Here is a 25,343-nt window from a genome sequence, read left to right as displayed (position 1 = left end):
CTTTCGAGGATATTAAAGGCCTTTCAAGTGTGCAGTCAAGAGGGCATGGATTTGGGACCCTGGAGAATGTAACTATTCTCTATTAGGAAGAAAGATCATCTTTTTTTACTAAACGTGCAACAGTCAAAGCATTTTCACTCAAAATGCAAACTTTATAGGTTAAAATATTTCATATTGGCTTAGAAGGTTTAAAATATTTTTTATTGTTTGTAAATAATCCAAGAAAAAAAACCATAACTGGATTACCTGTGATAGAGTTAAAAACAAACAAAAACTTCAGTATTAATATTTGTAAAGGTTACTCTTTTAATGAAATGATGTGTTAAATTTCTTGCAAAAATATTGTTCTTAAAGAAAATTTGTCACAGTTTGTTCAAAGAATCCTAAGAATATAAGTAAGATCTTTCAGAAAATTAACAAATTGCTTTCATATTTTCAATACTTATGCTTCTCTTTGTTTTCAAATATTTAAGTATGATAATACTTTATACATATCTCTATGCTAGCACTTTTCAAATTACATTATTGCTACTTATTTACAAATCTCTCTCATGTGCTGAATATGAATATAATAAGGTTAGAGGGTACAGCTTATTCATCTTTTTAACTCAGCACCTATAACTTCATACTTTTTTAAAAAAAAAGTGAATTAATGTTTTAGAAGCTTAAATATCCTTTAATTCTGTGTCATTTCTAGTTTTAAATACAATATATAGTATGGTATTCTTAATTTTGACTGTAGTGAATCTACTATTTCTATCAAAGTGTTATCTTATGTTTTGGGTAATAAAGCTCCTTGAAACTGAATGGATATTTGTGTCAATGAGACAAATGAAACACATATGAGATTCATGTGGAAGGACTGTATAGCAGCCAAATGCTATCTTAGCAAATGATTTACCTTGGACTTCAGAGGCTGACATAAGATCGATTTCTCAGGCCTTTTTTAAAACAAAATTGTTTTGATTTATTGATTTGGAATATATATCAAATTCTATTTAAGGTTCCAAAGAATTATTTCACAATGGTAATACTGTTGTGATCATCTTACCCTTGCTTCTGTAGTGGTAGGATTTGTTCTCTTGCAATGAGCCATTTGAGAATCTCTACCATTTTCTACTGTCCCCACCATGGTGTAGGACTGTCTCAGAACTGCTCATCAACAGTGCTCATGTTCCACATACTGCCTGGTTTGGAGGAATACAGAACTACAGAATGCCATGAAGATGATCAAATCACCCTGAAGATGGACCACAATGAGTTTGCCTGAAAATTACAATCTTAGAACATTTAAGTGGTCAGGAACCATAAACGTAATTTAGCTTAACTCTGTCACTTCGCAGATGAGGACTGAGAAGTTTTATGAAATGTTGAGTGCCATTTAATTAATTAGTTAAAAACAAAACTATAATGTGTAGCTTGGAGCTCTTGGGTCTAAGTTTGAGCCTCTTTCTAAAATACTACATTGCTGGAAATTATATCTTAGTCAAAGATATATTTAATAAAACTTGTCTTCTCTTGATTGCTAATAAGCCATTAAAAATGAAATTCTGACATCCATGTCCCTCAGACATCTAGAATATTACCATGTGGATGCCAGGAACTCTCTTATTTGTAAAGGAATAGGAGTATGCCCAGATAAGTTTTATTTAAAACATCTTAGTTATCTAATACAGATTCTTTATAAAGAAAAGTTTATTGAATGTTTAAGAAAATTTTCCTCTTAAAAAGGAAATGTTACAATTCGTTTAAGGAATTGGGATTTAAAAGTTTGACATGAAACAAAAATGAAGATAGAGAATACAATTGGGACAGACACAAAATCTACAATTTAGAAGAAAAAGTATGTGTATAGTTAGGCATAATTACTGATTCTCTGCTTTTAAAAGTGTCATCAAAATGACTATGTGTTCCAATAAGCCAATATGCTATCTTTAGTCTGGGTTTTTCCCATATTTCATTTTCACATCTACATTTCTTAAAATAAGATCCACATCTTTGTGTTGAGTATGAAAGTACATATTTATCTGTAACATATATTTAATAATTTAACAATTCATGCACATATATAATTAAATTTAGCATCTTTTATAATAAAATTTAATCTGTTGCTATGATTCAATCAAGAGATATTGAAAGAAATCCTACTATAAGTAAAATACTGTAATAGATTCTGCATATTAATAACCCTTAAGAATAAAAACCATAATAACTTATTAAGACCTTCTTGAAATAATAATGTATAAGATGAAGTTAAATAGTGTGATATAGGACTAAATATTATTGAAGTCACTACATATGATGCTAAAATACAATACTGATCAATTGTTAGGTGAATATATTTATTTAATGAAAGTGCTGAGTTCAGAAAAATAAAGACTCATCTTTGGGTGGAGTGGTCTCCAAAGGCTGCGAGAAGAAACGAGTCTTGTATGAGTACTTGAAACATGGCTGTAATTTAGCTAAGGAAAAGGCCAGGATTAGAAGTGATCTCAGAAGGGAAGGATAAAGGAGAAGCTGCAATTTGAAGGACCCTGCATGAAATGGGGCTTAGTGCACCACTGCTGCAATATGGTACAGTATAAGAAATTACATGTCACTTAAAACTATAGCTTTACAGAACAAACTGAATAATATTTGTCAACCAAGATCTAGAAATACCAGGGATCCCTGTAAGAGTGTTTGCAGTTCATATTATTGTCTCTGCCTAGTTTCTTGTAGTTTGTAGTTTCTTACAACTGGTATTGCAAATTCTACAATTCAAGATTAAAGGAACACAGATTTTAATGTTTCATGCAAACACATTTTGTGTTCTTTGAAAAACGAGAACCCAAATTAAAGAGGCCTTAACTTTTAAGTAGAAAATGGATGAGGGTCTACTTTTTACGGTTCCAAATTAGGTACTAGGTTTAAGCTGAGCATAAATTCTCAGTAAATTTAAATGTGAGGCTTGGGTTTTAAAACAAACAGTAAATCTATGCAAATTTATAAAAACATTTCATCGGTTTACAGAAAACAAGATTTTTAAAAGTATTGCCTTTTAAGTGATTAAGAGGTGCTGTCTTTTAATATTCCTCTAAGCAAATAGTAAAATCCACCTGTAATAAAGGATCATCCATCAGGCACAGGAAAACAACATTTGAGTTTATATAAATTTTTATGAATCATAACTTTAAAAATTTTTAAATTTTATGTATGTTTCATAATTTACATATTTGTACATTATATGTAGCACATACATTTCTTTACACACATGCAATGTACACAGTCAAAAAAGGTTGAAGACAAATGATTGTTATGTTGATAAAAATAAGACAAATACATATCCTAGGTTTATACTAAACTGTGTGGCCAATAATTATGGGGCCAATAATTATTTAGGTGATTTTTTTATTTGTAAACAATCTGGGTCCACAGATAGTTGTGCTGTACTAGCAGCTGCTCTCACGGTCCTGTTTCCCAGTTGTATCCCTAAAGCAATCCATGGGGGCAAGGGTGTGTAGACCAAGGCTGTCCCCATATTAGACACTGTCCTATGCTCCCTTAGTAGCATGGCTTTGGTGGGAAAAATCACCTGCCAGGCCCAGAGTGGTCTCTTACTCACTTTTTTTCCCTTCAGTGGTCATTGCTCTGATAACGTGAAAAACAGCTGGTTCAAGTTGATGTCCTTCTCGGAACTCTTTGCACTCCCTTACGAGATTCTTGATGACCAAAATGCTACCTGCTGAAAGAGGCTGATAGCCATGTCATTGTATACAGAACAACATGGGGAGGCATCCCTCAATCTCTGCAGGAGGGAAACCAGGGCAAGGAGTTAAGAGTGCAGAGTCTGGAGCCAGCAGCCTGGGTTCAAATCCTCACTTCCACTCATCTCTGCTCCTCTGCTCCTGTCCAATCTATGAGAGCAGTTGTGCTGGGTTGTTAGGAGAGTCAAATGAATTAATATTTCTGGACACACAGTAAGCTCTATATAAGCGGTTATTAAACTACATATAAATGAAATACGTGGCAACATTTCCGTAGCAATGATACTAATAGTGTAGAAAGACAGAAGGACCAGCAATACAAATCGGCCTTGCCTGAGGCCCTGACTGCATGTTCCTACCCTTTTTATGCTGAAAACACATCCTCTGCCCATGCTGTTCCTTTATTTATTTGGGGAAATATTTTGGGGGACCTGAGATAAGTGTCTGACTCCAAGCCTGCACTCTAAACACTATGCACCCAGACTTTTGCAGTAAGCATACAATAAATATCATGGCAAATGGTCCAGTAATGCTGCTCTGAATCAGGAAAGAGCCCTGAAAGGGATTTTATCCATCTTCCTTGATCTACTATAACAGCTTCGAATTTAATTCAATTGTTACCTGTCCCCAACATTTCCTGTTCAAGGTCTATGCTTCTGTCAACAATAACTATGTTTTAACTTTCCCAATTGCTATCCTTCTTCTACTCCACTATAAGAAATATATTTATAAAACACAAATCTAAATATATTATTTCACTATTCAAATTTCTCTAGGGCATCTGTAACACCTTCAAACTCCTGGCACATCATACAAAGTGCTTGACACACCTCCCCCTCTTCTGGCATTTGCTCCCCTGTGACTTCTGCTGAATCACAGAGGCTCAGCCTTAAGGATGTATTTTCAGGTTTCTGTCTTCTTCTTGCATCACATGAACTACACATTCTCATGTTTCCATATCTACTCATTTTCCCACTTTTGAATAAAACAACTTCTGTCTCCTCTAATTATTGTTACTTCAGTTTATTTTTCCAAAATGAACCAGACATTTTTCTTACTACAAAGACTCCTGTAATACCCTCTACCCTCATGAATATTTAATTCCTCTCTCGATCTTGTTCCCATATCAGATAATCAGATAGCATATTGCATCTTATTTATACATATATTTTTTTAAGTAGGAATACTCTAAGGTCAGAGACTATTATCTAATTCATGTCTGACTCTCTGATAGTGTTATATAATATTTTTGAAATAGATGTATATATGGGATTTTAAGTTTATTTCCATGTACAGAAGCTGAATTTTAATAAAAGACTATATGTAACATCTAGAACACTTGGAAATATATTTTAACTTGAATTTGTTCTTAGCTTCCTTAGCTCTCTATTTGCTGTTTTCTCCAAACACTTATTTATTGGTGTCTATATATATATATATATATTTCATTCTAACAAAATGCTGCCCATTCTTTATTTTCTTTAACTCTTATCCTCTCAGGACCCAGCTGTGAGCTCAAAGTCTGTATTCTGTTTTCCAGACATCTATCTAATAATTCGGGGACATTTTACAAATTATTTGAGTGAATGAGCCACATCAGAAATGTGCTAAGAGAAGCCTCATAACTGAGTTTTAGTTCCCCAGACTTTCCCTGGATGATCTTTTATATCTCTTTGATGAGTAATAATAATGCATTTATGGGCTTTCAGGGAAAAGCCCCTTTTTCATCCCCAAGTTGTGATAGAGCATTATTTGTGATTGCCAGCTATTCCGTTACACTTCTGGGAAAAAATTGGCCCAGAATGTACTGTACATTGAAAAATTGGTAAATGTGCTCAATTATATTCACTTGGTTTTGCTATTATTTTATATCCCTCCCTTCCCTGTGCCACCTCAGACAGTCCCAAAGCTGTCTCCCAGCCAAGAGCACGTTGTAAGCATGAGAGACTTTTCCATGTGAAAAATGTAGAAAATTATGTTCTATATTAAAAATAATATAATTTGCTTTGCTGAAATATTTTTGTCCTCTAGACATAACCACTTGATTTATGCTCTAGAATAGATTAGTTGACACAATTTAGTTAGCACTAGCTGTGCCCCAATCCCATAGAAGGGAAAATGCCGTCCTTGCTTTTTAAAAAGTTTGTTTTTCTTTAAAAGATATCATAACTCTTACAAAATAGTTACTAAAGATTAACATAAGATCATATGTGATAGAGTGTATAATGATATGTCTTAGCACATGGGATAAAGCAGTTTACAGAAAGAATGATCTTAGGAGGCTGCAGTATCAAAGTATATCCTCATCAACATTGTGGCACATTCCTTTAAAGAAATAAATTCCTAGCAATACACATGGAAGTGTATATTCCAAGAGAAAACCTGGCATTGTTTGCCTGGGATTTTGTGTTCGTTAAATACTAAGGATAAATATATATATTTCTATGTACTTATCCCTTTATCCAAATTAAGAATGGCTCCCTAGTTGTTAAAAGAAAATGCAATTTCCAAAGTGTTCATTGTTCCTGTTGATTTTTTGGTACAGGATAATAGCCAGAGATTGTATTCTATCTCAAAGGAATTGCCTTTTGCATCTCTGACAAATGGGAACATTAAGAGCACTTGCTAGCCAGAATATTTCTATTTACCTGAGTGAATAGTCTAATACTGACACGTTTTAGGAGTGATAAGATTCACGGGCTTCTTCAATAATAGCAAAACACTGGTTTATGGCTGTGTAGTTCAGAAATCTTCACACGCTGTTTTCACAATGTCCAAAAATGTGTCAAGCAAAAACAGTGATTGGGAATCAAAATCTTGGGTCTTAGCCTCTGTTTTTAATTAACTATGCTAATTTAGGCAGTTCACTTCACTTCCTTATCCTTGTTACCCCATCTGTACAAAATGTGTGTGTGGACATGTTGGCGACTCAGAACCATGAGGTGGAGGTTAGAGAAGATTTTAAGTAGATATGTTTTCATATTTAAAACTCTATGACAGAGACAGAAAGTAGATTAGTGGTTGCCTAGGGCTGGGGAGAGGGATGGAGAGATAGGGGTATTAGGTTTCTTTTGGGAGTGAGGAAAATGTTCTAAAACTGATTGTAGTGATGGCTGAAAACTTTGAATATACTAAAATAACATTGAATTGTGCGCTTTAAAGAGTTGAATTGTATAGAATGTGAATTGTACCTAAATAAAGGTATTATAAAAAATTTTAGATTTAGATTACAAGTATTGAGCAAAACTTTTATTATTTTTCAAATGTAGTATATAAACTATACTCCTTACCCTCCAGTTCTTTGTGTGGATTTTCAGACATAATCTCCATTAACTGAAATCTACTTTACATGAAATGGTTATCCTTTTCTCTGAACCCACAGTAAGCATTAAATTTCAGACTCATCAGAAAGCATTTTCTCTAGCTCTCAAATGTTATTCATTATGATTTGCTATAAATAGGCCATAAAATTATAATCTATAAACTAAATATAATTTTTTTCTCTGTTGGCTCTTTCTTTTTTTTAAATCTGAAGACAAAGACAGGGATTTGTTTGCTGCAGGATGGTAATCAGGAACCTTTCAAAGTCCGGCTGCACCTAGCCAGAGATATTCTGATGATCCAGGAACAGGATGTGATATGTGTGTCTGGTGAGCCTTTCTATTCTGGTGTAAGTAGCTTTTCCTTCTATTGAAGTTTTTTGCTAATAAAAATATTTATTCACAGAAAATTCTTAATATATTTTTCTTTTACTTTCAGAATCTAGTCAATCGACCTGCATATAATTTTTGTTTATATTATCAAGTAAGCAATGTCCTTGTATAAGTACCCAGAGCTGGGTCCACAGCCACACATTCAGGTTGGCGTCTCATTGACTCCTAGTTGTCACTATGTGACTACAGTGACACTTGTGTTTTCTGATAATGAGGCAGTACATTCCACCTTTTCACACAGAAGACTAAGACCAGTTCATGGCAGTTTCACTGCCATGGTCTTGTCTTGTATCGCATTGAACTCTTGGAAGTGGTGTGAAGATGGAGCTCAACTCTTGGCATCTGGGAAATATGAGGCTTTAGGTAGCAGTCACTGAACTCACTATCAATGCTTTTCTCCAGGGGATTGTGCATGAATAATTCTGTGGCCCTCCTTGATAAAATTAGGCCTAAGTTTTATAGCAAGTTCTATCTAATGCTCCACCTGGTTGCCATATTACCCTACTGCTAATCCAGTCTCAGACAGAGCCATAAATTATCACTCAAACACATTGGTCTACTTACCAGCACTTAAGTACAGCTGGGGAAGACATCCCCAGGTGAAACAGATTATATTCAACTAAACAATTGTATCATAAAACAGAACAAGTTTTAGAGTTTATCGTTCATTGTATAATAACATTAAAGACATCATCATAACAGTGTTGTCATATGTGATCTCAGAAAAAAATCACAGCAAGCAGCAAACAATCAGCTCCCTAATTCCTCAGACATCTGTAGCTATTTAGCATGAAAATTTAATTTGTAATTTATTAACAGACTTACCTTGGAGTGTTTTGTTGGTTGTGAATAATGCTGAACTGGAGTGTCCACCTCACTTCTCCCTAACTTCATATCCGAGTCACACAGGTCCTAAATCAATAGGCCCTTGCTAACTAAAGATAATGGACATTTTGCAGACTTAGCTACTCTTTTGTCACAGGCCATTTAAATCATTCTGAATCATGGGTCTGGCTGTCAAGACTGATTAAATTGTTCCCATGGGCTTGACCTTTCTTCCTTTCAGTTAATAAAAGAATAGTGGCCAATTTCTCTTTTCTTTCTTTTTCTTTCTTTCATTTTTCTTTCTTCTTTTTCTTTCTTTCCTTTTCAGTGAAGAGATAAGATTCATATAACTCTTTGCAAGGAATATATCACACAGGTCTTAAATCAGTAAAATATTGTAACTTGGAAAATTCAGTATTTTAATGCTGAAATAATATTATTGATTTTAAATTTTGCAGTCAAAATAGCTAATACACATAGATCTAATTTCTCTTTTGAACAGAATTCTGGGGAAAACTCAGATAATAAGGAGAAATATCTTATGAAAATGTCAACAAATTCAAAGAAGCTTTTGACAAAATTCAACACTCATTTATAAGAAACACTTTCAGCAAAGGATGAATACAATGGAGGTTCCTTAATCTGATATGCATCTAATGAACACTTCTCACTAAAATTATAGTTAACATTGAACATACTCTCTGAGATTGAAAACAAGTCAAGGACCGTCACATGCTTCACTTCTACTTCATATTCTTTTGGTGGTACAGGAAGTCAGAAAATGGAAATAAATGGCATAACAATTGCAAAGGAAGAGGTAAAACATCTTTATTTGTCAATGTCTTGATAGTGTACATAGAAAACCCTAAGAAATATTAAAAAAAATAGAATAACATACAAATTTGGCAAGGTTGCTAGAAATGAGGATGATGTCCAAAGTTAACTTATTTTCTATACTTTCCAACAAACAAAATAAAAATGCAATTCACAACACATCAAAAAGGTAATACACTTAGGAATAAATTTAACAAAATATATACAAAGCTTCTCCCTTGAAAACTACAAAACTGTGATGAAGCAAGTGAAAATAAATCAACAAGTAAATGGAAAAATGTAACATGATCATGAACTAAAGACTAAATATTGATGTGTTCACATCTTCCCAAATACTCAGTATCAATCAAAACTGCAAATTTTTTAATAGATATTGACAAGTTGATTTTAAAATTTATGTGGAAGTACAAAGGATTTAGTATATCTAAAACAATCTTGAATAAGGAGAATAAAAATGGAGTCTTTATACTTCCTAATTTCAGAACTTACTATAAGATTATAATAGTAAACACAATGTGATATTGTCATAAGTACAGAAACATGAATCAATGGACCAATGTAAAGATTTCAGAAATAGACCCACACTTATGTGGTCAATTGCTTTTCTTTTATTGTGGTCAACTGTATACAACATAAAATTTACCATTTTAACCATTTTTAATGGTTCAGTGTCATTGAGTACATTCACATTGTTGTGCAGCTATCACCACTATCCATCTCCAGAATTTTCATCATCCCATACTGAAACCATGTACCCATTAAAGAAGAACTCCATGCCTACCTCCCCTCAGCCCCTGGTAACCACTGTTCTACTTTCTGTTTCTAGATATTGATTATTCTACATAACTTGTATAAGTAGAATCATATAATACTTGTCCTTTTGTGTCTGGCATGTATCACAATTCCATTCCTTTATGACTAAATAATATTCCATTCATGTATATACTACATTTTGTTTATTTTGTTTATCCATCCACCCAAAAGTGAACATTTGGTTTGTTTCCACCTTTTGGCCCTTATAAATAAGGCTGCTGTAGATATTGGAATACAAATATCTGAGTTACTGTTTTCTATTCTTTTTTGTATATTTGCAGAAATGAAATTGCTGGATGAAATGGTAATTCTATGCTACTTTGTTGTTTAATCCCTTATCAGATATGTTATTTGCAAATATTTTCTCCCAACCTGTGGGTTGCTTTTTACTCTGTTACTAGTTTCTTTTGATGCACGAAAGTTTTCAATTTTGAAGAAGCTCTGTTTGTCTAATTTTCTTTTGTTGGTTGTACCTTTGGTGTTATATCTAAGAAATCACTGCAAAATCCAATGTCATGAATGTTTTCCGCTGTTTTCTTCTAAGAGTTTCTGGTTTTAGCTCTTACGTGTATGTCATTTTAAGTTAATTTTTGCATATGTTGTTTGATAAGGGTCCAACTTCATTCTTTTTCCGGTGGATATTCATTTTTCCTGACACTGTTTGTGTCTTGGCACCCTTGTCAAAAGTCATTGGACCACATATGCGAGGGTTTACTTCTGGGTTCTCTATTCTGCTCCACTGGTCTATATATCTGTCTTTATGCCACTACCACACTGCTTTGATAACTGTAGCTTTTCGGTAAATTTTGAAATCAGGAAGTGTCTGGCATCCAGCTTTGTTCTTTTAAAAATATTTTCACTAACTGGAATTCCTTGAGATTCCATATAGGTTTTAGGATGGATTTTTCTATTTCTGTAAAAAAAGACACTGAGATTTTGATGGGGATAGTAATCAATCTATAGTTCACTTTGGGTAGTATTGACATCTTAACAATATTAAGCCTCCTAATCCATGAACATGGGATGTTTTTTCACATATTTATGTCTTGAATTTCTTTTAGCAATGTTTTGTAGTTTTAGCGTGTATGTTTTTCACTTCCTTCGTTAATTGATTCCTAAGTATGTTATTCTTTTTGATGCTATTGTAAATAGAATTGTTTTCTTAACTTTCTTTTCATAGAGTTCATTGTTAATGTATAGAAATGCAAGTGATTCTTGTGTTCACTTTGTATCCTGATATTTTACTGAATTCTTTTTTTGTTCTAACAGCTTTTTTTTTAATTTATAGAATCTTTAGGTTTTCTACACATAAGACTATGTCATTTGTGAACATAGATAAATTTGCTTCTTCCTTTCCAATTTAGATACATTTTATTTCTTTTGCTTGCCTAATGTATCTGGCTAGTACCATGTTTAATAGAAGTGGTTAAAGCAGGAGTTCCTGCCTTCTTCCTGATGTTAGAGAATAAAGTTTATTTCTTTCCTTTGAGTATAATCTTAGTTTTCAGTTTTTCTTATATGGTCTTTTTTACATTGAGATAGTTTCCTTCTATTCTTAGTTCATAGAAGGTTGAAATGGTGTTGAATTTGTCAAATGCTTTTTCTTCAGCTGAGATGATTGTGTGTGTGTGTTTTCCTTCATCCTGTTAATGTGGTGTATTATATTGATTGAGTTTCATATTTGGATCATCCTTGCATTCCAGGAATAAATCCTACTTTGTCATGATGTGTAACCCTTTTCATATGCTGCTGAATTCAATTTGCTATTATTTTGTGGAGGATTTTTTGCATCAGTGTTCATATGGGATATTGGTCTGTAGTTTTCTGTTTTTGTAGTAGACTTTTTTGATTTTGGCATGAAAGTAATGTTGGCGTCAAAGGATGAGTTAGGAAGTTATTGTCCTTTTCAACTTTTGGAAGAGCTTGAGAAGAATTTGTATTAATTCTTCTTTAAATGTTTGGTAGAAATCCCCAGTGAAGCTATCAGGTTCAGGACTCTTCTTTCTTGGGAGGATTTTGCTTACTGCTTCAATATCTTTACTAGTGTTAAGTCTATTCACAGTTTTTATTTCTTCATGATTCAGTCTTGGTATGTTTTGAGTTTCTAGGAATTTGTCCATTTCATATGAGCTATCCAATTTCTTGGCATTCATATGTTCTTAGTACTCTCCTAAAATTCTTTTTATTTTTATAAAGTCGGTAGTAATGGTCTCACTTTTACTTTCGATTTTAGTAACGAGTATTCTTTTTCACTTTGCCAATCTAGGTAAGCATTTGTCATTTCTGAAATCTTTTCAAAGAACTAACTTTTGACTACATTAATTTTCTCTATTGTTTTTCTATTCTCTATTTTATGCATCTCTGTTTTAATCGTTATTATTTCCTTCCTTCTGCTTGCTTTGAGTTTAGTTTGTTTTACTTTTTGTATTTCCTTAAGTGGTAAAGTTAGGTTGTTGGTTTCAGATCTTTGTTTTTTTAACTTTTTACTTTGAAAGATTGGCACCTGAGCTAACATCTGTTGCCAATCTTTTTTTTTTTTTAATTTCTTCTTCTTCCCAAAGCCTCCCAGAACATAGTTGTATATTCTAGTTGTGAGTGCCTCTGGTTGTGCTATGTAGGATGCTGCTTCAGCATGGTTTGATGAGCAGTGCCATGTCCATGCCCAGGATCTAAACCGGCGAAACCCTGGGCTGCCAAAGCAGAGTATGGGAGCATACCCACTCAGCCAGGAGGCAAGCCCTCAAATCTTTTTTAATGTAAACTTTCGTAGCTAAAAATTACCATCTTAGCATTACTTTCCTTGCATTCCATTTGTTTTGGTGTATTGTACTTTGGTTTCTCTTCATCTTTAATTATTTCCTGTTTTTCCTGTGATTTCTTCTTTTACCCATTAGTTGCTTAAGAATATATTATTTAATTTCCACAAATGGCGAATTTCCACTTTTCCTCCCGTTGCTGATTTCAAACTTCATCCTGTTGTGGTCATAAAAGATACTTTATCTGATACCTACCTTTGTAAATCTATTGAGACTTCATTTGTGTCCTAACATATGATCTATACTGAAAAATGTCCATGTGTACTTGAGAAGAATGCCTGCCTTTGAATGGGCCATACTTTCCTGTTTGTATGTGTACCCTGTGATTTTTTTTGTCAAAAGCTGGACATCTGACTTATAATGTGGTAGCTCTGAAAATCAAATTCTTCTCCTCCCCCGGGCTTTGCTCCTTTTGTTTGCTCATTTCTTTGACTTTAATTGAAGGCTGCCTCTGACAGCCTAAATTGTCAACGTGATGTCTTCCCAGGTCTTTCCTGAGCCTGTGTGTTACCTGAGTATGCACTATTACTTTCTAAATTTCCCCATACGTCTAATTTCTTTTGAATATATTAGCTTTTAAATATCTGGTCTGTTAACGAGGAAAAAGGGGGAAATAAAGAGAGGGAAAGATTTGGCTCTTTAAATCTCCTGGAAGCCGCTTCAGCCAGTGGGGATAGCAGCAACAGCAGCTTGCCCCTGTCTGTGCACGTCTGGAATTGGAAGTAGAAATCAATAATCACAACTTAGATCCCCAATATTTGGCATAGAGGATCCTTACTGTTCACTCTGTTTCCAGGCAAGCTGCTCACATGCAAGATGCTCCAGGAAGAGGAACACAGCTGCCTAACACTGGGATACTGGTAGAGGATGGGAAGTTACTACTGTTCTAAGAACTGAAATTAACCATGATTTACTGTCCAAGCCTTCCCCTGAAAGTCGCAATTCTTAGACTATATAATTTGAAATAATTGCATTGGACATATTCTATCAGTATAATTGTTGTCCAGGTGGGAAGGATTCCTGATGCTTACTCCCCAATCTGTTCTAATGTCTGATCAATTGTTTTTTGACAATGGTACAAAATAGGTTCAAAGAAAAATAAAAATATTTTTAATAGATAGTGTTAGAATAACTCAATAAATGTACAGAAAAGAAAAATTATATCTGACCCCTCCCTCACATGAATCACAAATATTTTGAGATTGATCTTATGAGGAGAAATTACAAAGGACACCTCAGAAATACAAAAGATAATAAGAGAATACCATGAAAAGCTATATGCCAACAAATTACTTAATCTAGAAGAAATGGATAAATTTTTAGAAAGATACAATCTTCCTAAACTGGACCAAGAAGAAGTACAGAATTTGAATAGACCAATTACCAGTAAGGAGATTGAAACAGCAAAGAAAAACCTCCAAAAAAATAAAAGTCCAAGACCAGATGCCTACCCTGGTGAATTCTACCAAAAATTCAAAGAAGATTTAATACCTATCCTTCTCAAACTCTCTCTAAAAATTAAAGAGGAGGGAAAGCCTCCTAACTCATTCTACGAAGCCAACATCATCCTGATAGCAAAACCAGACAAGGGAAACAGAAAAAAAGAAAATTGCAGGCCAATATCACTGATGAACATCAATGCAAAAATCCTCAACAAGATACTAGCAAATCAAATACAACAATACATTAAAAAGATCTTACATCATGATCAAGTGGGTTTCACTCCAGGGATGCAGAGACTATTCAACATCTGCAAATCTATCAACATGATATAAAACATTAAAAAAATAAAGACTAAAAATCACTTGATCATCTCAATAGATGCAGAGAAAGCATTTGACAAGATAAAGCATCCATTTATGATAAAAACTCTAAATAGAATGCGCATAGAAGGAAAATACCTCAATAAAAGAAAGGCCATATATGACAAACCCACAGCAAATATCATTCTCAATGGAGAAAAACTGAAAGTTATCCCTCTAAGAACTGGAACCAGACAAGGATGTCCACTGTCACCACTCTTGTTTAACGTAGTATTGGAAGTCCCAGCCAGAGCAATCTGGCAAGAAAAAGAAATAAAAGGGATCCATATTGGAAAAGAAGAAGTGAAACTGTCGCTCTTTGCAGATTATATGATTTTATATATCGAAAACCCTAAAGAATACACTCAAAAACTTTTAGAAATAATAAATGGATACAGTCAAGTCACAGGATACAAAATCAACATACAAAAATCAGTTGCATTTCTATACACTAACAATGAAGTAGCAGAAAGAGAAATTAAGAAGACAATCTCATTTACAATTGAAACAAAAAGAATAAAATACCTAGGAATACACTTAACCAAAGTGGTGAAAGATCTGTACACCAAAAACTATAAAACATTATTGAAAGAAATCAAGGAAGACACAAAGAAATGGAAAGATATTCTATGCTCTTGGGTTGGAAGTATTAACATCGTTAAAATGTCCATACTTCCTAAAGCAATCTATAGATTCAAAGCGATCTCTATCAAAGTTCCAACAACATTTTCCACAGAAATAGAACAAAAACTCCTAATATTCATATGGAACAAAAGACTGAATAGCCAAAGGATTCCTGGAAAAAAAGAACAAAGCTGGAGGTATCACACTTCCTGATTTCAAAATATACTACAAAGCCATAGTAACCAAAACAGCATGATTCTGGCACAAAAACAGACACACAGATCAATGGAACAGAATCGAGAGCCCAGAAATAAACCCACACAATTATGGACAGCTAATATTCAACAAAGGAGCCAAGAGCACACAATGGAGAAAGGAAAGTCTTTTCAAAAAATGGTGTTGGGAAAGCTGAACAGCCACATGCAAAAGAATGAAAGTAGACCATTACCTTACACCATGCACAAAAGTCAACTCAAAATGGATTAAAGACTTGAATGTAAGACCCGAAACCATGAGACTTCTAGAAGAAAACATAGGTGGTATGCTCTTTGACATCGGTCTGAACAGCATATTTTCAAGTACCATGTCTGACTTGGCAAGTCAAACAAAAGAAAAAATGAACAAATGGGACTACATCAAACTAAAAAGCTTCTGCACAGCAAAGGAAACCATCAACAAAATGAAAAGACAACCTAACAATTGGGAGAAGATATTTGCAAACTATATATCAGATAAGGGGTTAATATCCAGAGGATACAAAGAACTCATACAGCTCAACAATAAAAAAAGACAACAACCCAATTTAAAAATTGGCAAAAGATCTGAACAGAGATGTCTCCAAAGAAGATATTCAGATGGTCAACAGGCATATGAAAAGATGCTCAACATCATTAGCTATTAGGGAAAATGCAAATCAAAACTACAATGAGATATCACCTCACCTCGGTCAGAATGGCTATAATTAACAAGACAGGAAATAACAAGTGTTGGAGAGGATGTGGAGAGAAGGGAACCCTCATACACTGCTGGTGGGAGTGCAAACTGGAGCAGCCGCTATGGAAAGTAGTATGGAGTAGCCTCAGAAAATTAAGAATAGATCTACCATATGATCCAGCTATCCCACTGTTGAGTATTTATCCAAAGAACTTGAAAACACAAATGCATAAAGATACATGCGCCCCTATGTTCACTGCAGCATTATTCACAATAGCCAAGACTTGGAAGCAACCTAGGTGCCCATCAAGGAACAAATGGATAAAGAAGATGTGGTATATATACACAATGGAATACTACTCAGCTATAAGAAATGATGAAATCCGGCCATTTGTGAAGACATGGATGGACCTTGAGGGTATTATGCTAAGTGAAATAAGTCAGAGGGATAAAGTCAAATACCTTATGATCTCACTCATAAGTAGAAGATAAAAACAATGACAAACACATGGCAACGGAGATTGAATTGGTGGCTATCATAGGGGAAGGTGGTAGGGGGGAGGGCAAAAGGGGTGATTAGGCTCATATATGAGGTGATGGATTATAATTAGTTTTTGGGTGGTGAACATGATGTAATCTACACAGAATTCAAAATATATTACGATGTACATCTGAAAGCTACTTAACGTTATAATCCAATGTTACTGCAATAAAATTAAAAAATAATAAAATAAAATGTTAAACTAAAACAAATAATATTCTAGAAAAAATAGGAAAACAGTTTTGTGCTAGGGGTAGACAAAGATTTCTTAGGACAAAACATTACTAATAAACTAAAAAGAAAATTCTTAAAGTGAACTTCATCAAAATTAAAAATCTTTCATCTTTGAAAAACCCCTTTAACAAAATGAAAAGGCAAGCCACACAGTAAGAGAAAATAGTCACCATATCTGACATAGGACTTGTGTTCAGAATATATAAAAGGCTCTCACAAATCGAAAAAAGGTGCAAACCATCCAATTAAAATAAAAACTGAGCAAAAGATTTGAAAAGACTTCAGCAAATAAGATAAGGAAATGGCTAAGAAGTGCCTGAAAAGATGTTCTAATTCATCAGTCATCAAGGAAATGAAGATCAGATTAAAATCACATTATGCACAACTTTACACTCCTGATCATGGCTTTTAAAAAGGCTGTTCACAAAGATGGGGTTCACTTGGAAATCTCAGGCATTAGAGTACTAAGTGAGCAAGTGCTTGGAAACTATTTGCAGTTTCTTATGAAGTTAAACCCAAACCTGCTCCGACCTCAAGGATCCTACTCCTTTGGAGTTACCCAAGAGTAGTGAAAATAAATGTACCCAAAAAGGCTTGTACAGGAATATACATAGCCAAACCAAGCAGTGAACTGATAAATGAATTTTGATGTATTCAGAAAATGGATATCTATTTCTTTTTCTTTGAAAATAAATAAATTAAGGACTGCCAGTTTCTGGTTCCATATATAAGGAGTTTGGAAGCTGTCACTCTGTCCTAACAATAAGAAAAAAGGTAAATAGACAGAAAAATTATCAACTCTTCTTGGATCTATAAGAGAGGCAAAGGCACAGGCCAGACCACTGCCCGTAAGATTGGAGAGACAGGCAGTTGAATCCAGAGAGTTGCTGCTAACCAGAGCAGACTCACCAGTGAAAACTGCTGCAGAAATCAGACCTGGCGCAGGAAAACCTGAACTATAATTGAGGAATTGCTGGGGCTCAGTGTGGACAAGTCTGAGAGTTAAAACCTCCAGGGGGATCCAGTCATAGGAGGGCCTCCATAATATTCAGTGGTCCAGGAGCTTGACCAGGTTGTCACATAAAATACATTGGAAAAATCACATAGGGCTTCCAGAAGAGGGAGGGGAAAAGGAATCATTTTGAAAGACACCAGAGCACTCTGTTCTTCTTAACAAGGCTTGCCATCAGGGAAAACTAGTACACCATATCCTAACCTTCTTGACATATTTTCAGAGCATAACTGAGCTGGAAGAAGGGAAATACCCAATTCCAGCTGGCTCTAGCAATCCTGTCCCATCTAAGGGAGGAGAAAAATCTAAGAAGCACTGGTGAGGTTCACAGTCCAGAAGCATGGGCTCACTAAAAACCTGAGACCTCATTATAGGTCTATAGAACACTCCCCGTCCAGTCACACCTCACTACAACAATACTAAAGGCCTATTGATGGCAGTTCCTTTTATTTAATACATCATGGCTGACTACCAAGAAAATATTACAAGGCATACCAAAAAGGTAAAAAAAACAAAATTTGAAGAGACAGAATATGCATAAGAACTGCACATGTCAGGGAATTATAAGATCAGGAATTTAAAACAATTATGCTTAATATGTAGGGGCTTTAATGAATAAAGTAGACGGCATGCAGGAACATATGGGCAATGTAAGGGGAGACATGGAAATCCTAAGAAAAAGCTCCTCCCAAAATGCTGGAGATAAATAACTGTGTAACAGAAATGAATGCTTTTGATGGGCCTACCAGTAGCTTGGAAGCAGCTGAGGAAGGAATCCCTGAGCTAGAGGATATATCAATAGAGTCCTTGAAAACTGCAAAGCAAAGAGAACAAAGAGTGAACAAACCAGAATAGAATATTTGAAAACTGTGGGACAACTACAAAAAAGTATAACAAATGTGCGATGGGAATACCAGAAGGAGGAGAAAGAGAAAAAGGAACAGAGGAAATAACTGAAAAACTAATGACTAAGAAATTCCACAAATTAATGTTAGACACTAAACCACAGATCCAGGAAGCTCTGAGAACACTAAGCAGGATAAAGGCCCAAAACCTATGCTTAGGCATATCATTTTCAAACCACATAAATCAACAATAAAGAAAAAATATTGAAAAAAGTCAGAGGTAAAACAATCTTACTTATAAAGAAACAAAGATAAGAATTACATCTGTCTTCTCAGAAATCATGCAAACAAGAAGAGAGTAGAATTAAATATTTAAAATGTTCAGAGAAAAAAACCCACCAACCTAGAATTCTGTACCCTGCAAAATTATTCCTCAGAAGTGAAGGAGAAATAAAGACTTTCTCAAACAAAAACTGGGAATTTGTTGCTAAGAAGCCTGCCTTGCCAGAAATGTTGAAAAACTGTTTTTTACAGAGAATGAAAATAATAGGGGTCAAAAACTTGGATCCTCAGAGGCTAGCCCCATGGTCTAGTGGTTAAGTTTGATGCACTCTGCTTTGGTGGCCTGGTTTCGGTTCCTCAGTGCAGACCCACACGACTTGCCAGTGGCCATGATGCGGCGGTGACCCACATACAAAATAGAGGAAGCTTGGCAGCTTAGCTCAGGGTGAATCTTCTTCAGCAAAAAAACAAAAAACAAAACAAAAGAAAAACTTGGATCTTTGCAAAGAAAGGAAAAGCATCAAAGAATAAGTGAAGAAAAAATTAAAACTTTTATTTTTCTTATTCTTAATTGAAGGTAACCATTGTTCAAAATAATAACAGCAAAAATATATATGATTATGTATTCTTATGAATACGTACTATTATATGCTTATGAATGCTTATATATCAGCAAAATGAATAGCAGCCAGTATACAAGGGATAGGAGAGGGGAACTAGGATTATTTAGTTATTATAAGGTACCCTACTCTTGAAGAGTTGTAGCGTTATTTCAAAGTAGATGGGGATTAATTATAAATATATATTTCCAACTCTAGGGCAACTACAAAAAAAGTAAAAAAGGAAATATAACTGATATGCTAAGAAAGGGGAGAAAATAGAATCATATAAGATGCTCAATTAAAACAACAAAAGGCAGAAAAAGTGTAGTGGAGGACAAAAATAGGACTATGACTTGCTCAGAGATTATAGAGTTGGAGTTTTAGCATTGAGTACATATCAGATAAGACCTGTTCTGTTTGTGATAATTTGTAAACAGTAACAAATGGCAGACAAGAATTACTCAGGATCTTTAGATGCAGATACTACAGTGGCTACTGATCAGCATGATACACAGCAGTTGTCAGACAGATACGTCAAGGCTTCAGTTAGCATGATAAGAATTCGATCATCTTCCTTTGTGCTCAGAAATTGAACATTCAATCCCTGTGATCCTCCTGAAGAACCTACCACTCTAAGTCAAGATAGCTGTGGCTGTCTGAGTAATATCATGCCCTGCAATGTTCCCCTGAAAGAAAATCAAATTTAGCCTATGCTGGTTTTAAATACTGACAAAATATTTTTAGAAGGCCCATGAGGCTGAAATCAATATGAGATGGGTATGTATTTCATCACAGAGACATCAAGTCCAAAGGCACTGCCAGTAAAAGATGAGAAAATCTTGGAAATTTAATTCTAAATATGGTGGTACTACCAGATATATAGAATCAATATAATCAGTTCCTTAGTAGAGTTCTAATGGGTTTGTTAGAATTTAGAATCAACAAAGCTAAACAACTTCCTTTAGTTTTCCTCATGGGAGAAAACATGCAGTGAGTAATCCCACTAGTGAAACCTTAATTTACTGAAGGTAATATTAAGAGAAGGTAATATCTGACTTTGACCTTGGAATTAGTGCTAACCCCCACGTGGCATGTGACAGGGTGGAGAGCAGTCTGGAATGAGATTCATTATCTGTGGGAAATTTGATGAGGAGAAGGATGACAACTAGACTAGATAGTGTGCTCACTAATGATAGATTCTCCCTAGGTCATCTAAGATGGATGGTGGTTGTAGCCTCAGAGATATAGACATATATATATATATTTTTACCCCCACATCAAAGAGCCATTCAATACAGAGATCAGAATCTGTGTACACATGCATACCTTATATATATTTTTCAAACGTTTAGAAAATAGTCTCATATGTCAAAAATTATCTGTTAGAACATACTATAAAATTTGATCTAAGTAAATGCACTTGATGTGCCCAAATCAGTTTTTAGAAGTACAGGGAGTCATTGGTAAGTAAAATTAACACAGAAGCTATTGTTTTAATCCTGATCCTTTTTACATTTGGTTTTATGTTTATGAATGACACAATGGGGGATATTTCATGTTTCTATTTCTCCTTTTTGACCTGTTCTTTTTTATGGAGACAGTCATTCTAAATGTGTTGTAAATAAGATTAGGAAAGGGGAGGGTATGAACACTTCTCAAAATTTAAATAAAAGTAGTTATAGTAGGAAATTATGGTTTAGATAGTTGTGATTTTATAATAGAAGGATGTACAAAAGCCTGATCCTGAAAACTAGAATGTCCTTTTTTCCTATTGTTACAGAGATTGCTAAATTTACAAGACAATACTGGAAAATCTCCCCTGTTACTTATGAGGCATTTGTTTTTGAAACAATCAAGACTCACCACTAGGGCCACTTTTCTTCCTAAATCTCCCAGGACTTAAGAGGCAGCACATAGGTCAGCCCTGGAAGAAAAGATTGTGGTTCAAGTAACAACATCTTCTCCAGACCCATAGTGGTAGCTCAGGGGGAAAGTCCCATGGTGGCAACAGTTCTGATTGGTCAATGACAACTGCAATGGTGTGTGGCAGCAGCAGCAGTGAAGCTCGTGATTGCTGGCAGCTCTTTTGATTATGACATGCAGACCCAGATGTAGAAGAAGATTTTGGGGATGTTAGCTGAAGAATCTTCCGAATGAAAAAGAAAAGAAATGATAATACCGCAAAAACAACAATAGCACTGGTAGATGGACACTTTATAAAATGAACTTATTTTTCTCATGAAATCATTGTTAAGTATAGGATGCATATTATGCTTGACATTTTTTGTTAAATGCAGAATTTTAAGGGAAACTATATATTATGCAATATGTTTATTTATCTTTAAAACAATTTTAACATAAGATTTTCTTCTTCCTACATATAAAGCAAATTTATTAACGTCTTTTATTTTTTTACTTTACTTTAGTGTTTCATTTTTAAGACTAACATATTATTTATTTATTATGTTACTTTTGCAGCTTATTGTAATTGAGCCTTGTAAAAAAAATCCAAATGATGCTAGAGTATACTATACTGATCACATGCATAATTACTGAAATATAAGTATGTAAGAATAATAAACACAATTTTTGTAAATATGTGAGTCAAATACTTGAACAGACAGAGTCGCAGGGCATCACCATAATATATATTCAATTAGTCTTCTAGTTTGTAGATCCTATTACAGTTTGCATATATTGGTCAAATACATAATAGTTAGGCTTCCTTAATAACCATGGCTCATCAATCTAGAATGCTAATTTATTTGGTTTGAAATAGGGTTTATCTCTCAACTTGGATCAGCCTGTGATCACCAAAAGACTCTGGGAATGTCCCTTACTAATAGTATGTTTAAAAATCTCTATTCTTTTTTGTTTAGCATTTTCAAATAACTCATTAAAATCATCTTTCCTTTCGTTAATCTTAATGTTTTCAGTATATATGAACAGAGGTTTTTTTGGAGTGTTGTCCAATATATACACATTATCTAATTATTCAACAGAAGAATGCATTATCATAAGAAGCATGGTATTTAATTGCTGGCCAGTTTTCTTGTATCAATTGTCCTAGGCATAAATATGAAGAACCGAAGTGGAAGTAAGTTGTCCCATGTCTTCCATGGCCCTACATTCTCCGTGAATACTCATCCGTATAAAAAGACACAGCATAGGTGTTGGAATTAAATTAGTTCTTGGTCAGGTTACCTCACTTACTAGTTGAATGATCTCAGTTTCCTTATATGTAACTGGGGAGAATGATAAGATTTATCTCATTTCCTTACATGTAAATTATATAAATGAGGATAATACTATTTACCTCATTGAGTAATTATGAATATTAAATTAGTTAATCATGTAAAACAGTCAATACACTCCCTAATGCATAGTAAGGGCTCAAAAAATAATATCTTCATTAAGATGAAACATGATACAGTGCAGGTATGTATGTACATGATGATAACACAGAGCACAGAGTTCTAACTGAGGGACTGCTTCCCAGTGGATGTAATTAAGGAAACTTGTCTTAAATAGTTGGCAGAATTTTGCAAGATGTGTGAAGAGAAGAACTTCTAAGTAGAAAAGAAAGTGTGTGCAAAATTACAAGCTGTGAAAGAGCATACAATAATCAGGATTGTGAGTTGTGGGACAACTTGCTTGTGGGATGGAGTGGGCAGGATATAAAGTGAGGTGCAAACTCAGGAAAAGTGCAGAAATCGGAGGAGGATTCTAAGATTTCAGAGAGGAGGTAAGATAAAAGTTGAATTTGAAACACATTCAGCCAGAATTGCTCTTAAAAAATCCGACAAGACGAGCCTCAAAGTATGGAGTGCAAACAAATAAGCAAAGCTAATGTGGACTTCACAGACAGGGGGATAATGGGAGGTTCATTGTACCTATTTATATTTCTCTCTTTGTGCCTCATATGACATCCTTTGAACTGATCTTTTGACGTGTTCGCTGCCTCCAAAAGACCATGAGTCCCTGGAGGGCAGGGAGTACGTATTAATCATCTTAATAACCTCTGCACTTACACAGCACTAAACTTTGAATAATATTTGGTAAGATTTGTAGTGAGGGGATAACATCCCATGGAAAGACTTTAAGTTAGAGAGAAAGCTAAGTGACTCAAAAGAGTGAATAACAGGAGCAATGTTCAAACTACTGTAGTCTGGCCTCAGTCCACACAATTTAAGACTGTTTCAAGTGTGTGGAAAAGCCTGAAGCCAGATCAGAATTGTTTGAGCAGCACATAAAGAGTAAGGTACTTTCAAGAGAAAGAGGGTGTGGATGTAGATGTAGGATGAATGAAGGAGAGATAGATAGATAGATAGAGACATTTAAAGTAGTCTATTTAGTGTTTTTTTCCCTTCATCTTGCAAAAAAGGTGGACAATTTGCTTTATTTTGTTACATGTTGCCCTCGCACCCACCTGCTCCTAGGTTGAATGTGGCGTTTTAGAAACTCTGCCATCTATCTATTTTTCCTCTGTAGGGAATCTGTCCATTTTTCCTCAGTGCCTTGGAGATTTAAGAATCTCAGCAGTTTCACTCTGATGCATCAATCTGAACACTTCTTTTTATTTACTTTGCTTGGAAGTCATAGGAATTCTTGAATATGAGGATTTATGCATTTCTTCAATTCAGAAGAATTATCAGTCATTATCTTTTTAAATTTTTCTCATCTCCTATTCCCTCTGTTTTTCCTTTCAGTGATATTTTTCAGGTTGGTGTTAGATCAGCTCTCTTGATTCTTTATTCTCTTACTCTGTCTCATATTTTACACCTGTTTGTCTCTCGGTGAAGTACTGAAGTAACTTCCATCAGGCTTCTTTTCAGTTCACTAACTCTCTCTTTTGTTAGATTTAGTCTGCTGTTTAAACATTTTTTGAAATTCTGATTCTGTAATTACATGTTTTTCTTCCAGAAATTCTGTTCTGTCCTATCTTATATTTGCCTCATAATATTTTATATCACTGTCATAATGTGATATCTCCTCCTGTTCTAGTACAATCATGCATCACTTAACACTGGGGATATATTCTGAGAAATGTGTCATTAGGTGATTTTGTCATTTTGTGAACATTATAGAGTGTACTTGCACAAACTTAGATGGTATAGCTCACTACACGTATGCTATATGGTACTAATATTATGGGACCACCATCATATATGCAGTCTGCCATTGACCAAAATGTCATCATGCGATGCATGACTGTAATTACATTAAATAATTCTATTTATATGATGTATCTTGAATTCTAATATCTGTAGTCTTTGCAGATTTTAATCTGTTATTTGTCCCTTGTTTGTTGATCTGCTGACTCACCCCTCCTGTGATGTTTCACAGTGACCACGTGCTTCTTGGTGCTCTGTTGGAATTTCTTAGAGTTTGGTTCTATAATGCATTACAAAACTAGAATTTGTATTTGCTTCTGCCAACTACCTGAGGATATGGGATCTAGCAACCCAGATATACCTCAAACTAAATACTTGATTGAGGATTTGAGGCCATATAGATAGAGTGAATCTCATCTCAAACCTACCAGTGGACCAATTCATGTTTACAAATTCTTGGGAGAATTGATTTTTAATTCTTTCATCCAGAGCCAAGTTAAAAGTGGTCAAGTTTTCTATGATTACTCTTTTGGTGGTAGGAATGTTTTTTCTTAGTAGTTGCATACTGCTAAGTTGTCGCTTCTCACCTTGCCTATGTCCTTCTATT

At 34.5% G+C, this 25,343-nt stretch overlaps 1 protein-coding gene across 7 annotated transcripts in view; it reads left to right on the top strand.

The window, feature by feature from the left end:
- The window catches only part of SNTG1 (syntrophin gamma 1), an 867,628-nt gene that overhangs the window by 542,079 nt on the left and 300,206 nt on the right, over nt 1-25,343 (top strand). For 4 of the 7 annotated variants that reach the window (XR_011421293.1, XM_023648630.2, XM_070221558.1 and 1 more), the window contains one exon: nt 7,282-7,416. The exons of 2 other annotated variants lie outside the window; for them this stretch is intronic. Coding sequence is in view for 4 of the 5 variants with exons in the window: in XM_023648630.2 (XP_023504398.2) it covers nt 7,282-7,416 (135 nt within the window). In the remaining variant the exon portion in view is untranslated. Of the gene's footprint in view, nt 1-1,139; nt 1,370-7,281; nt 7,417-25,343 lie in introns of all 7 variants that reach the window. One more of the 7 variants, XM_070221560.1, reaches the window with a different exon arrangement.

This window comes from Equus caballus, chromosome 9 (genome assembly GCF_041296265.1).
Source record: "Equus caballus isolate H_3958 breed thoroughbred chromosome 9, TB-T2T, whole genome shotgun sequence".
NCBI lineage: Eukaryota > Metazoa > Chordata > Mammalia > Perissodactyla > Equidae > Equus > Equus caballus.
The sequence above is the reverse complement of the archived record's forward strand: the minus strand, read 5'-3'. Positions and strand labels throughout refer to the sequence as shown.